Consider the following 14,847-nt stretch of genomic DNA (forward strand, 5'->3'; position numbering starts at 1 on the left):
TATGCCCAAACTGCTTACATTTAAAGCATGCACCAACAAAAGTGCCCCAAATAAGCTCATAGTTCTGATGGCCAATCCCAAGTTGTCTATCATCAGTACATTTCACTCCAATAGAGATTGAGGGAACGATAGGCCTAGTTGTGTCCCAGAGAATCATAAAAATCAAGCAGCCAACATAGGCACATGTTCACGAAAATGTTATGGGAAATGCTTCATTGTGACCCACACTGGGCATTTATGCTTAATGACACTTTCATAGTCCTTATTTGCTGACCACGGCAATACATGAACCAACTAAGTGCCAAACATGAGAGGCAACTTTTCCAGCAAAGCTACTTTGTATTTAGGCTCTTTAAAAAGAACCTCATAAAATCCTCTGGCAACCCAGTACACACCATCAACTACATTTCCTTGCAATTCTGATTTTATATATTGTTCCACCTCAGTCGCAAGAGGCATCTTGCCCGAGAAGAAGACCACTGCAGCATTTGACTTGGATTCACGTGCTAGAAATGAAGTCGGCGCACAGAAGAGAAGATGGCATTATACAATCAATGTTGCACAGACAGGACTGTGCAGAGGTGGCATCAGCGTTGCATAGAGGCTAAGGTGGCGTCAACCACACACACCCCCCACACACACACGCGCGTGCGCACACATTGGTGCACACACAAACATGTTTACACACACACACATGACGGGACACATGATGGACACATACACATACGACTCTGAATCCCAACGAACTCCCTTCGGAGCGAAGGTGGAGTGACCTGAGAAGAACCTTCAGTATGATGATTGGGCTCTATGACTGCAATTACGTGATACAAAAGAACACAGTAATGCCAACACCTAAACTCTCATGTAAGGCCCACTAAAGAGCTCTTGATAAAGAGCTTGACCATTCATATGTCTACATTAGCTCAACCAAAACACTCCCCCCCCCACCTTTTCCCACTAGAAACATGGATCAACGTATGAGTGGAGCCTTTTAGGCTTACAAAAAGAGAACACACAAGATTATTTTTCAGATTTTGCGGGACATCCCGGGCAGAGAACCTTGACTCACACACATAACATGGAAATTACAAATTCTAGGGAAATCGGGGTTAAATCCCCTCTTGATACCGGTGGTGTTGCCTTTTCTGGGGTCTTTTCCATGGCTTCATTATTTGGGGCTTGAACACGAAGGATATAAACATTGACTCGTTCAATGAAGCCTGTGTAGGTGGGACCTATAAGGTGGGCGGTGTAGAAAGTTGAAACTAATAATGGAAGAGGTTAGGCGCTTTCGAATGTGCATGAAAGACCCATCTGCCATCCTCATGCGAACAATCTCTTGTACGAGTCACTTTACATCTGCTTTATCCTTTTAAAGACTTTATTTTTTCCTAAACTCTATCTCTAGGTGCATGTGGAAGAAATGGTTGTGTCACTAGCTTGGACATTTCCTAGTATGAAAGGGGTTTGGTGGACTCCAAGACGTCTAAATATTTGGAAAGTACAAGCTTTGGAAATGGGTGATTATCCTCGAATACAAAGGATCGCAATCCTAAAATTTAAAAGGGTTGCTATTTTTGGCCCGACTCTGATGGAAATTCTGTTTGCGTCATTACGTGTGGAATTGAGTAAATACCCAGAGTTGTAGAAGCACCTATGACAAATGGGCTACCAGTTGGGATATTTTTAGGAATAAAGTTTATGGAAGGATCCATCTCTTAGATTGGGACATATGGCAAGAAAGTGGGTCAAAGTGAGACAAGTGGCCTCACACTTGTCACTCCAGCTATTGTGTGGCTTTCCACTTGTCGTTTAGCCTTCTCTTGCAATTATAGCTCATGAGCAGATGACACCACAGATATGGGGAAAGACCAGATGCACAAGCTCACTAGATGAAGCTAGTATCTTGAAACATATGGATGTACATGATGTACTTGGAACATATGGATATACTTAGAACCTGCGGAACACTTGTATTGTGCAGTTGAGGACAATTGCGATATAAGAGGGAGGGAACGTGACTATTTGGCCCTCCTAGCTCTTTTCACATGATGGAACCATAGTCACCAGAAACGGGAAACGGAAACAAAAACGACACCCCCCTCGAAAACGGAAACGGCAACCGATGGGAAACGGAAACGACTAGGAAAAGGCACATATACTTGAAATTAAATTACAGAATCAAAAACTAGTAATTACAAACTCAACAACGAGACTTTCTCAAATTTGCATAAAGGACACCTCAAGATCAAGTCAATTTCTTATTGAATTTAGAATAGAAAGTATAATGTAAATACATTAGCCAAGTTTGGAACTCATGTTCTTGAAGTAGAAGCTACGAGCAGCTTTAAAGGTAATGGCATCATGGTAGAAGAAGCGCGCAACACTACCATCCACGTCCTCATTCTTCTTTGGGTCCCATCTACTTTGAAGTGTACTCTGCCTAAGCGAACAATACCCTTCGCGCCCACTGGTGGTGGTGGTGATCCAAATGGACTTGTAGTGGGGTCCAAAAAATGATGGCATTCCACCAAATGAAGACCTAGTGGTTCTAGAGGTTTGTCCTGAAGTGCCCACATATGTGGAAGGATCCAGTCCCACCCCTGCTCTTTGAGCCGATGAAGATGGCTGCGTTGCTTCGTCTTTCTGACGAAGCTCCTCTCGTGCTTCACTAGTGATATTAGTACAGAATGCAATGTCTTGTCCATGCTGATGAAACAGGTGTGCTCGAATACGAGTTGCACTACCTGACTTCGTAAGGAGAATATATTTGCATGTCCACTTTTTTGTGCCTCCTATTTTGTAGGCACCCTCCACTAGGACCTCATCCCACCAAGATTACTCTGTAGATTTAGACTTCTTTGAGGTGGAATGAGACCGATCCATGGAGGCCATGAAGGCCATGGATGCAATGACTGCAAAGAAGGAATGATGAACATGGGTCCTTGCAATGGACAATAAGAACAAGGTGCTAGGAGATTCTGAAAAAAAGAAAGTACACAATAGAGCAGACAGAGTTAAGAGAAAAATAAAATTCTTTATTCATTCAACATTAGCAATAGTTTTTGGCAATACAAGTTACAACAGGTGACTTTCTACATGGGTTTATTGTCCTGATCCTCATGACTAATAGGTGCCTCAGCATCAACTAGGGCCACAACAGATTCTTCTATAAGCTGCAGGTTTCGCCATATGGGGACTCGTCTTCGAGTGTGTCTTGGGACCATGTGGTTTTGTGTCATCCCAAAACCACATGGGAGGGCAATGACATCGTCGAGCCCTCTTAGAGATTGCCTCTTGCAATGTCAGGCTCTCTCGAAGAGGCAAAGGGCATCGACAAGGAGTTGTCTCGATGTATTGTTGCTCAGCCACGCATGAACGACAACCACGCCGCCGCTCATAGAATGTCGTTAGTGCAAACTATTGAATGCAACACAATAAGAAGAAGAGAGGGATTAATTGAAAAAGGACTTGTTATACTATAAAAAAACGTGCAATTTAATTAAGATGCTTCCCATCTATTTTAAAAAAAAGTCAATGATCATTAAAAAAAATAGGTCCATTTACAAATTTACAAAAAAAAAAACTTACTGATTAAACTTTATTAATTTTAGAGGACCAAGTTGAGAAATGCCTTGCTCCGACTTTAGCCTTGCTCCGCACGGAAAGAGAGAGAGGGGGAGAGAGAGAGAGAGAGAGGGGGGGGGGAGAGAGAGAGAGAGAGGAATGTGCTGGAGCTTTGGGATTTGAATCTTAGCTCTAGGGACTTGTGTACAAGTACACTGTACAAAACAAGCACTGTACTACAACTTATATGGTGTGTTGAGAACGAAGCTGTTGTGGTTCAAGAATCCAAGGTGGCCGTTGAGGCAACGAGCTCTGTAAATAGCGCAACGGGCAGGAAGCAAAGGGCTGCAATGCGGCATTTTTCTCAACGGGCCAGCAAACGTTATTTTTTTTTTGTTTTCTTTTATGCCACATGGGCAGCCAACCCTCAAGGAATTTTTTTTTGGGCGAAAAAATATGCAGCAACCTCGTTTCCCTGTTCTGGCCGTTTTCGTGAAGTTGACACGGGGAAACGGCGTTTCCTTGTTTCGGAGCGTTGTTTCGCTCGTTTCGTGTGACTATGGATGGAACACTTGCTTGGACACTGGACATGTTGAAGAAGGCATGGGGAGAGGAACCATAACGTTTACTCAAGAGTCAAGAAAAAGCACCAATCTTGGTGAAAAAGCAGTTGACCGTGAGCCAACTGGCAAGAGGAGATTGACCTAGACCAAAAAGCTAAAAGCCGCTTTCTCAAAAAGCAGCTCTAAGCCAAAACGCCAGAAAAGCAAAGCACAAGAACTTTATCAAAATTTGAGTAATATTCTATTAATAAAAGTAAAAAGAGCAAAAGCAAAGGCAAAAAGAGAAGAGCAAAAGTAAAGGCAAGCTTTTTTAGCAAAAGGCAAGGCTTCCCCAAGCTGATTATGGTATCTGGACTTATGGGACTATTTTCTCTCGCCCATTTATTTTGGGATATGATAATGCTATCAAGGGACTGTTTTGTCTCGCCCATTTATTTGGAACATGGATTCTTATAGTTATATTGGAATTTTGAGACTGTCTTGTCTCACTCACTTGATGGGACATGATTATATCTTGGATATATGTCTTGAAGCTTAAAGCTGCAGACAACTTTTAAGAAGCTGGGGAGGATGTCACCAGCCTGGACATTTCCCAGTATGAAAGGGGTTTGGTGGACTCTAGGACGTCTAAATATTTGGAAAGTACAAGCTTTGGGAACGGGGGGGATTATCCGTGAATACGAAGGATCACACTCCTAAAATTTAGAAGGGTTGCTGTTTTTGGCGTGACTACAATGGAAATTCTGTTTGCATCATTATGCGTGGAATTGAGCAAATACCAAGAGTTGCCAAAGTACCTTATGACAAATGGGCTACTAGTTGGGATATTTTTAGAGATAAAGTTTATGGAAGGACCCATCCCTTAGATTGGGACATGTGGCGACCCATCTCTTAGATTGGGACATGTGGCAAGAAAGTGGATCAAAGTGAGACAAGTGGCCTCACACTTGTCACTCCAGCTATTGTGTGGCTCTCCACTTGTCATTATAGCCTTCTCTTGCCATTAGAGCTCATGGGAGGCCCTAATCTATCACTTTGGTGTCATAGGCCCATTGGGTCTTTAGTCGACACTTAATATATCTTTCTTTCTTTCTCTTCATTTGGAGTAGGGTCTCTTGCTGCAAGCTCTCTCCTACCATGTTGGCTGCTCACATTCTTGTGTACATCGCCTTGTGGAGAGTCTCTACACTACTTCACTCCCCTCTACAGAGGGTTTCTCTATTTCGTTAGTCTCTTTATGGCTGTATGCATGCTGTACAAGCTGAATCAACCATGTACCAGCCATTGTACGTGTTGTACCGGCTGAGTGGAGGGCTGTACCTGCTGTTTTCAGATTCTGTACCTGTTGTACCAGCCATTGAACATGCTATACTGGCTGAGTGGATGGCTGTACCTACTGTCTCAGATTCTTTAGCTGCTGTACCAGCTCTATTGGTCCTGCCCTGACCTTTTTTGGTTGCCCATGGTGCTGCTTGACTTGTTCATGGTGATGTATATGCTATATTATTTGCTTCAGCCGAGTTTTTCTCACATATGGCATCTTGAAGACCCGTGGTGATGGGGAAGACCAGTATCCTCACGGGAAGAGGTGGTTTACACACATTCATGGTATTTAGGGGTTTCTTTTGATGATAGCCCTTGTGTATGGTCCAATGATGGTTGTATATGGATAATCCGGCATCTCCCATGGGGAGAGTAAGGCCCTCAAAGCTTGTACATGATATTTTCTCCTTGGGTAATAAAATACTCCAAGGGGGGGGGGGGGGGGTCGGCCCATTCCGGCCTCTATGCAGTGTCAGGTGTGCGCATCTCTCTCTTTTACGGTTATGTGGATTAAGTGGCGTATGTGTTAAGCGTATGTCTAAGGTTGTGGTCAATTTCAGTGTTTGATTGCATTAATGGTCAAGTGTTTTATGAAAGCCCTGGGCCCTCTGGGAAGTTACAGGTTACTGGACTAGTTAGTTGTATTTGTTTTGTTTTCCTTTTCCATTATGAGACATACCATGGATAACATTGTATCGCTTTGGTCTCATAGCCCCATTGGGTCTTTAGAAGACGTTTAATATAACTTTCTTTCTTTCTTTTTGCTCATAATAATGTCATCTGCATATAATAGAATGGGCACCATTGCCTGAGCTAGTCGTGAGTGTGCACGCCCAAATCTGGCCACAAAGAGTGAGATCTCATCAATATACAACCCAAATAGTGTAGGAGAGAGTGGCCAGCCGTGTTTGACCCCAATAGTGCTGCAGATACTGCAGATATTCAAACGAATTTTACCACAAACCAAGAGAAATCGGCTTTGAATTTCCTTCACTTTATGAGAAAGACATGAGCTGAGTGTTGAGTAATGTGTGTACATATCAAAAGTCTGCACTATATATTGTTCACTGTAGTTCTACAAACCATGTATTATGATAGATAGAGAGCCTCAAATTATGGCATACTTAGATAATTTCATTAAGATTTCTTTTGGTGGTTCCAGTGGCTATAATAATGCAAAGTTGCATGGAAACATTGAGCTGGTTTAGCTTGCAATGCTAATGTGCTGAGGGTGATCTTGAACTATTGGTCTGCTTTTAGAAATTTCTCGACTGATTTCAAGCATTTTCTTGGCAGATACCATGTCTGAAAGACAACTATGCATATTTGCTGCACGATACAGAAGCAGATGTTACTGGTGTCATTGATCCTTCTGAATCTGAAACAATAGTGAGAGCTTTGAAAAAGAAGGATCTTCATTTGACTTACATTCTTAATACACATCATCACTGGGATCACACTGGAGGCAACATGGATTTGAAGAGCAGGTACAATGCAAAGGTGAGGTACTTTTGAAAATATGTGCTCATAGTCAGGTTCGGAAAATTACATGGTCATTGACACATAATTAGAATGAAAATCTTTACTAGAGCTTAAAAAACATATGTGCACTGGCATATTGGAAGATGAAAATAAAAACATGAAGAAGAGCAGGATCTCTCCACTATTGAGAGAAGCCTCCTACAAAACCGTAGCGCAGGCCCTTCCCCCTTGGCATGTACCCCTTCTCTAGTGTCGTCCCTTTCTCCTCTGTTCTTGCTCCCTATCCCTCTGCCCTGTTTCTCGGATCGCCCTTCTCCCCCACCCATTTCCCCTTTTTCTCCCATTTCTTAGTGCCCTCGCATCTCCCCTTTCCCGCCATGTTTTGTTGCTCTGGTCCTATTTTTTCGTCCCCATGCTGTCTTCCCTTGTCATGTGCATCCCGCACTTGGATGCCATGTAGACATATCTGTACAGAAGGTGCAAGACCTGGGGTGGAAAACTGGTCCCATGTGAGCCTAGTCCGGGACGAGTTAGCTAGGGTTCCACTCCAGTCGTCCGAGGTATGGTGTGCATTGTCCTGGACATGCGTCCAAGGTCAGGCGTGCATTGTCCTGCACATGAAACAGTGCTAGTCTGCGTTGTGAGTCTCCCTCTGGAATGATGTCAGTTGTTCTGTATGTTTGGTCTGTGACCAGATGTTAGGCGACTGTGTAGACAGTTAGGGTTTGCATATAGGAATGGGGCCAGCCCATAGGGCTGCCCCAAGAACAGATATGTGGGCATGGGGGAGGTGTAGAACCACCCCCATAGGGGCTAGGAGGGCCCTTGACTGTGCCCACCAGCCATGGGATGGGCTGGAAGGGCTGTAGGCCAGCCCTAGGGCCCCTGGACAGGCAACCGACAGGGCATCCAGCCCTTAGAGGGCTGTTGGCCAGGTGTGGGGAAGCCCACACAGGCTGCCCAGCAGCCCATAACAGAAGCGCATGCTGGCCAGACAGCCGGGTGTGAATGCGCATGAATTTTCCAGCATTTAATCCTATTTATGCAGTCGTGGGGCTATTTTCGGCCAGCCGCTTGGGTTTAATACAGCCGACCAGCACCCAGTAGAGGGTATAAATACCCAAGGCATAAATCATTCCATTCATCTCATATTTCACCAAGTGCTGAAGCCAATCAAAGGGCCAGGACAGCCAAGGAGAAGCTAACGCAAAGGGGTGAAGGATTGAAGGTCCAGGGCAAAGGATTCTCCTTAGCCAAGAAGGTTCAAGTTTAGTCTTTTATTTCAGTTTTGCATCATTCTAATAAAAGCAAATACACCATTCGTGGTGGGGGCCCTACAGAGGGTATTCGGGACCCAATACTGTGTCCTCTTCTCCCTCTCTCTCTCTCTCTCTCTCTCTCTCTCTCTCTCTCTCTCTTTCTATTTTTCTGCACATCTACATTCAATTTTGTGTGTTAATTTCGTCGCGACAAGTGTGCTAATTTCTGAGCATTGAAGTCACCCATCTCCCCCGAAGCTTCCGCATGTTACAGTGGTATCAGAGCCTACTTCAAGTGTAAAGATTCAACAAGAAACCAATTTTTTTTTCTCGCTTGTGTGGTTGGTTTTCAGACTCCGGTGGACCACCCCTTTTGGAGTGACTCCTATTCCTGGAAGGATGGTTGGTTTTTAGCCTCCGGAAGTCTCCCGCACACATAGTGGATGGTCGGATTGCGCTCCGGAAAGGAGGTGCATTTTCCTGCTACGACGAGCTTTGATGACGAGAGAGATACCATACCTTATGTTTGGGACGAGTTTGTCCGTGACCTTAAGCAACGGTTTCTACCGCTCCATTATCTTGAGCGACTTGAAGACGAGTTCGGGGGAGCACGTCAGAACGTGCAACCAGTCCTTCAGTTTGCCGATAGAATTTCGAACTTATGTTTGCAATTAGGCTTATCTGATACATGGACAAGAAGGGGCAATTTTTGTATGGCCTTGACACGCAAATCCAATGGGAGGTGCGTATGTTTAGGCCAACCACCTTCGAAGATGCACTCTCGCTTGCGCAGAGTGCTGAAACAAAACACAATGGTAGCAAGCCCAAGACTTCCCAGCCGGCTACTCCTAAGGCTACCGCCTCGGGGGGAAAAGGCCAGAATCAGACGGGGTCTTTCCCAAAGACAGAGCACGGGAGTCTCTGGCTCCAAGAACTCGAACAATGCGTCCAAGGGTACTCCAGACCAGAAAGCAGAGGCAGGCAAGACAGGTGGAAAATTGAGTGTTGAGGAGATTGCTTAGTACAAGGAGGGTAGGTGTTTCTTTTGTGATACAAAAGGACACTTCTCAAAAGTGTCCTAAGAAGACTACCGCTCCAAAGACCGCCGCCTCAGCCTTCACAGCTTCTGTGGTGAGCCCAGCTCCCACACAGAGTCACAGACTCCAGTGAATGCCCCTAGTTCTTCAAATCCCAATGCTTGAGTTGGAGCAATCATTAGTTGGGAGCTCGAAGATAAGCAGCTGGACGCCCATGACTAGGAGTATGAACGCAATGAATTGCTCAAGACCTTTGGCTACATAGGTGGCCAGAGAGTTGTCGTCTTGTTTGACAGCTGCAGCACGGAGGACGTACATGGTCACGAAACAGGCCGCTCGGCGTGTCCGTTTCGTCTTGACTTCGGTGGACGAGCAAGTTGAGGGTTTTAGCACAGGCATGACAACGAGTGTCAAGTATGAAGCTCTAGGTGCTAAGTTAGTTATTCAGGGCATAGAGTTTGTGCGTGATTTTATGGTTACCCCTCTTGTAGGAGCAGGCATAATATTGGGCATTCAGTGGTTTCACAAGTTCCTTCTTGATGTCAAGTGGACAAGCACACTTTCCAAATTAATCGGAATGTGTCAAACGCCCCAGTGACCATGAAGTGTGAGCCCGGAATTCGAAACTTTCCGCTCATAAGCCACTTGTAGGCTAAACAAGCAATCAGGAAAGGCGCACATTGTGCGATGATATATATCCAGACTGCCTAGACGGTGGCCAGTACTTCCGAGAAGTATTTGGCTCTCCATGAAGCGTTCAAGAAGATTTTTCTTCGAGACAATCTCCCTTTCTAGCTTCCCCCTTCCAGACCGGAGGACCACAAGATCGATCTCCTCCTAGGCTTGGAACCCCCGAGCAAGTTTTCATATCACCTTTCCAAGGCAATGGAATCGGAGTTGGACCACCAACTCCAAGAATTGTTGCAATCTGGCTTCATCCGTCCCAGCGTGTCGCTGTTTGCAGCACCGATCCTGTTTGTCAAGAAGAAAGATGGGTCTTCTCGTTTGTATGTTGATTATCGTGCACTCAATAAGTTGACTATCAAGAGTAGATTCTCGATACCTCGAATAAGGTGTTCTCGAAACTCGATTTAAAGAGTGGGTACCACCAGGTGAGGATTGTGGAGGGGGACATCCCCAAGATAGCCTTTCGTACGGAACGGGCCCACTATGAATTTGTGGTCATGTCTTTTGGCTTGACGAACGCCCCAGTCACATTCAACCGCATGATGATGCGTGTGTTCCGGAAATTGATTGGAAAAAGTGTGCATATTTTTGGACGACATACTAGTATTTTCAGCTACGGTTGAGCAGCATGACATTGATGTGGAGAAAGTCTTGAAGTTGCTAGAAAGCAACGAACTCTACGTCAATGAGAAGAAGTCAGAATTTTATTTGTTCGAGGTTCATTACCTTGGATATATAATTACTGCAGAAGGCATTTGACTTGATCACCAATCATAATAGTCTTGTAGTTATTGGGATCCATGGGGTCATCTGCTTTCAGAATGGGCACAATGATATTAGAAGACCAATTGGGGGGGGCGGGGGGGGGGAGGGGCACTCGCATAGTGCCCTACTAAACATATGAACCAAAAGTGGAGCTAGTACATCCCTTGCATGTGAGAAGTGCTCGGCAATCAGCCCATCATGATCTTGTGCTCTCCCAATTTGCATCTTGTCAATAGCATCTCTCACCATGCGCAGATGGAAGGAGGAGGAGGGGGGGGGGCGTGGCTCAGGAGGGTTGGGGAGAGGTGGTTGTCCGGGGACTTGGTAAAGGGAGGTGGCGTATGCATGCCATATGTTGAGTGAGGTGATCGGGGTCAGTGGGCGACAATCCTGGAAGAGCCTCTAGGCATCGTTACAGTCCCATCCCAAAAACAACTGGTACAACTCCTGCTCGAGGTGAGCAAGGTAGGCTTGCTTCTTCCTCCGTACGAGACAAACGGATGATCTGTCGTGCCCGCTGGTGAGTGGTGGAGCCCAGAGCAACCTCTTGCTGTAGGCGGGCACGGGTCTCGCAGCACTCCTCATCATACCAAGTGATCTGTGGAACAGTCCCTCCAGGTGGTCTGGCAGTGGCTTTGGTGTGAGCGAAAGTGGCTGCGGCAAGAGAGAGAGAGAGAGAGAGAGAGAGAGAGAGAGAGAGAGTTGTATTAACGTCTTCAAAATGCCAAAATGACCTATGAGACCAAAAGGTTACATCATATCCATGAGGTACATCATCTTGGGTACAAAATAATAAAGAAAGATAACAAAAATCTAGAACTAGAAAATCTGATCTAGGTACATGAGGAGAGAGCTCTCATATCACCCTAATACATCCCTCATGGGCTGTTGTGACATGGTGCTCAAAGCGGTAAAACTGAGCCGGCGTGAGAAGGTCCTACAATGATGGGAGATGATGGCCCGAATCCTCCCGTGGTGGCATGGCCGTGGGCGAGGGCGATGGGGTCTGGGGTGTCGAGCTCTCCATAACTTAGTGGCTCTGTCAAGTGTCACACCTCTCGGCCGAGCTTCTGCACTAGCTTGTGGTCTGGGTATGGTGGGTGGATCGGTCCTTGGAGATTAACATCTGCAAAAGACCACAAGGATCTATGAGACCAAAAAGTTACAATGAGCAACTGAATCATGGAATGACAAACTGAAAATGAAACAAGAACTAAACAAAAAGTGAGCTATCACTCTCAAAGTTGTCAAAGAAAGCCCTATGTGCTACAGCTAGGCTCAACTATAGAAGTGCAATACATCCTCATAAATAGAAATACAATCCACGGGGGCAATAAGTGGTCTAGGAAGTCCATAATCTTGGAGAGTGGACCAAAGGCCTCTTGGAAGAGGTTATGGAATCTCCCCCCAAATCTCATAGTATATTGGGCATCGGCAGATATAGCGCTCCTTTGTCTTCACCCCTATGTGGCATAATCTGCAAATCCTGTGCTCTCTCTTCACTCATGTGGCTGTCCCAGGCCCTATGTGTAGGTGATGGGATGAGACTCTGATGTGGCCTATGGCGATCCTCGTGGCATGTTACATGTGGACGTGAGTCGGAGGAGATGATCTCAGTAGAAGGCCATCTTTGAGCCAAGCTCAGCTGGGGCTGTGTGTGTCAGTGTCCCGAATATGCTGTCTGAAGAGGTCCAACTAGGTGAGCAGGTTCATCTATCTGTGTGTGATCTGTAGGAGAAGGGAGGCGAGGTCATAATATAGTGGTGGGAGGCTGTCCATCTGTATACCATGTGATGTGAATCATACAAAGACTTTCGCAAACAAAGTGTCACGCCCTTTTTTTGCTAATAGCCGTGAAGACTGCATGGCTAGATGGGGGTACTTGTGTGGGCCCATCTCCCGCACTCAGCGGATGTATGAGATGGTTTGGAAGAGGGCATCTACCTCCATTGGTGGTGCGGCGAACTCTGCTCTCACAATTTCATGTGGCATTGATGGTTTGCTGCGGATCATGTGTGAGAAGATCATGATCTAAGGCCTCTCAATCTTCTTCCATCTGTTTGGTGATAGGTCAGGTCCCCAAAAGGTGGTGCCATACATCAATGTGGGTGTGACTAGTGTGTCAAACAACTAGAGCTTCGTCTTGGGCTCCTCGAAGTGTGCTTGGAAGCACTGCTGTTCAACAAGGTTGGCCGTTAGGTCCCATTGTGTATAGAACTCTTGTAGATCGTCCAGATGGCTTTGCAATCCACGCATTGAATCTGAAATGAGGACTACGTCATCTGCATATAGCATTAGAGAGATCAGTATGCCACACAAGTTTCGTCCTGGTCCATCGAAGCTATCAATGAAGTCCAAGGACTCATCAATGTATAAGCCAAACAAAGTCGGAGAGAGCGGGCAGCCCTGCTTTACCCTGATCGTGCTAGAGATCTCAACTAATATCCCACCAGGTGCTCTAACTCATCGAATGATGGACTCCTTTATAGGGCAGTGATGCTCCATGTCATCTCCGAAGGTACTCCCATGTCCTATAGTCTCTTTGTAGCAAGCGGGCGCGGGGCACCCTATCAAATGCCCTGCGGAAATCCACAAAGCAGCAGTACATCTTCTTATTGGATGCCTTTCCTTCCTTGATGATGGCTCTGAGTGTGTGAGATGTGATCCAGTGTCGAATGTGCCTGCTGAAAGCGTGCCTACCCGCGGGCCCTCCATCCTTGAGTCTCCTTTTCACTAGCGTGGACATTTCCCAATATGAAAGGGGTCTAGTGGACTCCAAGACATAAATAATATTTGGAAAGTACAAGCTTTGGGAATGGGGGATTATCCTAGAATACAAACGATCACACTCCTAAAATTTAGGAGAGTTGCTATTTTTGGCCTGACTCTGATGGAAATTCTGTGCGCGTCATTACATCTGGAATTGAGCAAAGACAAAGAGTTGCTTAAGCACCTTTGATAGAATGTCCACGAGTTGAGATATTTTTAGAGATGAAGTTTATGGGAGGAACCATCTCGTAATTGGGACATGTGGCTCCCACAGTGAATTATGCTCTTATGAGTACTTTTTGCAGACGATTGATGAGCCCGAATCTCCAGAGGAGGCCCTTGCCCAACCACAGTGGTGACAGGCTATGGAAGCCGAGATGTCCTCTATTGAGAGGAATCATACATGGGATTTAGTACCACGGCCTTTACATCGACGAGTCATCGGTGTCAAATGGATCTTCAAAGTCAAGTTTCATGCAGATGGTACTTTGGATAAGTACAAGGCCCGTCTTGTTGCTCGTGGATATGCTCAAAAGGCCGGCGAGGATTTTGATGAGACATTTGCTCCTACAGCAGGTTTACTTCCGTTCGTATTGTTTTGGCTCTGGTTGCTCGTTTCAGATGGCCTGTGTTCCAGATGGATGTTAAATCTGCCTTTCTGAACGGTGATGTAGAGGAAGTTTATGTGGAGCAGCCTCATGGTTTTGTGATTCAAGGACATGAGGACCATGTTTACTTGTTGAAGAAAGCTCCTTATGGTCTCAAACAAGCACCTCGTGCTTGGTATCAAAAGATTGATGCTTTCTTGTTATCTCTTGGTTTTGAGAGGTCATATGCAAATCCAAACCTCTATGTGCTTCTTTTTGATGGGGATATATGCATCATTGTGCTTTATGTTGATGACCTCATTCTTGCAGGCTCACAGATTGAGTTGGTCACTTAGGTTCAGTCTCAACTTTCCCTCACGTTTGAGATGATGGACCTTGGCTTACTTCATTATTTTCTTGGTCTGGAGGTTTGGCAGAGAAATGATTGCATCTTCATTTCCCAGGAGAAGTATGTGAAGAAGTTACTTGCAACTTATGGTTTGACAGATTGCTCTCCTCTCTCTTGTCCTATGGATCCCAATGCGAAATCGTCTAAGGAGGATGATACACCTTTGGTGGATTCCACAGAGTACCAGCAGTTAGTTGGCTCCTTGCTTTATCTTGTCAACACCTGATCGGATCTCTCTTATGCTATGAACGTACTCAGCCAGTTCTCTTCAGCAGCTTGGAGATCTCATTGGCAGGCAGCTTTGAGAGTGCTTCGGTATCTTCGTGGCACATCAGATTATAGCATCACTTATTCCTGTGGTTCTTCTTTGGTGGATATGGATGCTGATTGGGCTGGTTG

The 14,847-nt window shown here is 45.5% G+C and overlaps 1 protein-coding gene across 5 annotated transcripts in view; it reads left to right on the forward strand.

Moving 5' to 3' along the window:
• Positions 1–14,847, forward strand: part of LOC147620235 (hydroxyacylglutathione hydrolase 2, mitochondrial-like) — a 67,920-nt gene that overhangs the window by 14,919 nt on the left and 38,154 nt on the right. For all 5 annotated transcript variants that reach the window (XM_086772433.1, XM_086772431.1, XM_086772432.1 and 2 more), the window contains exon 3: positions 6,750–6,953. In XM_086772433.1, coding sequence (XP_086628559.1) covers positions 6,750–6,953 — 204 coding nt within the window. The remainder of the gene's footprint in view (positions 1–6,749; positions 6,954–14,847) is intronic.

This window comes from Cibotium barometz, chromosome 32 (genome assembly GCF_041138505.1).
Source record: "Cibotium barometz isolate CiBa-2024 chromosome 32, ASM4113850v1, whole genome shotgun sequence".
Lineage (NCBI taxonomy): Eukaryota > Viridiplantae > Streptophyta > Polypodiopsida > Cyatheales > Cibotiaceae > Cibotium > Cibotium barometz.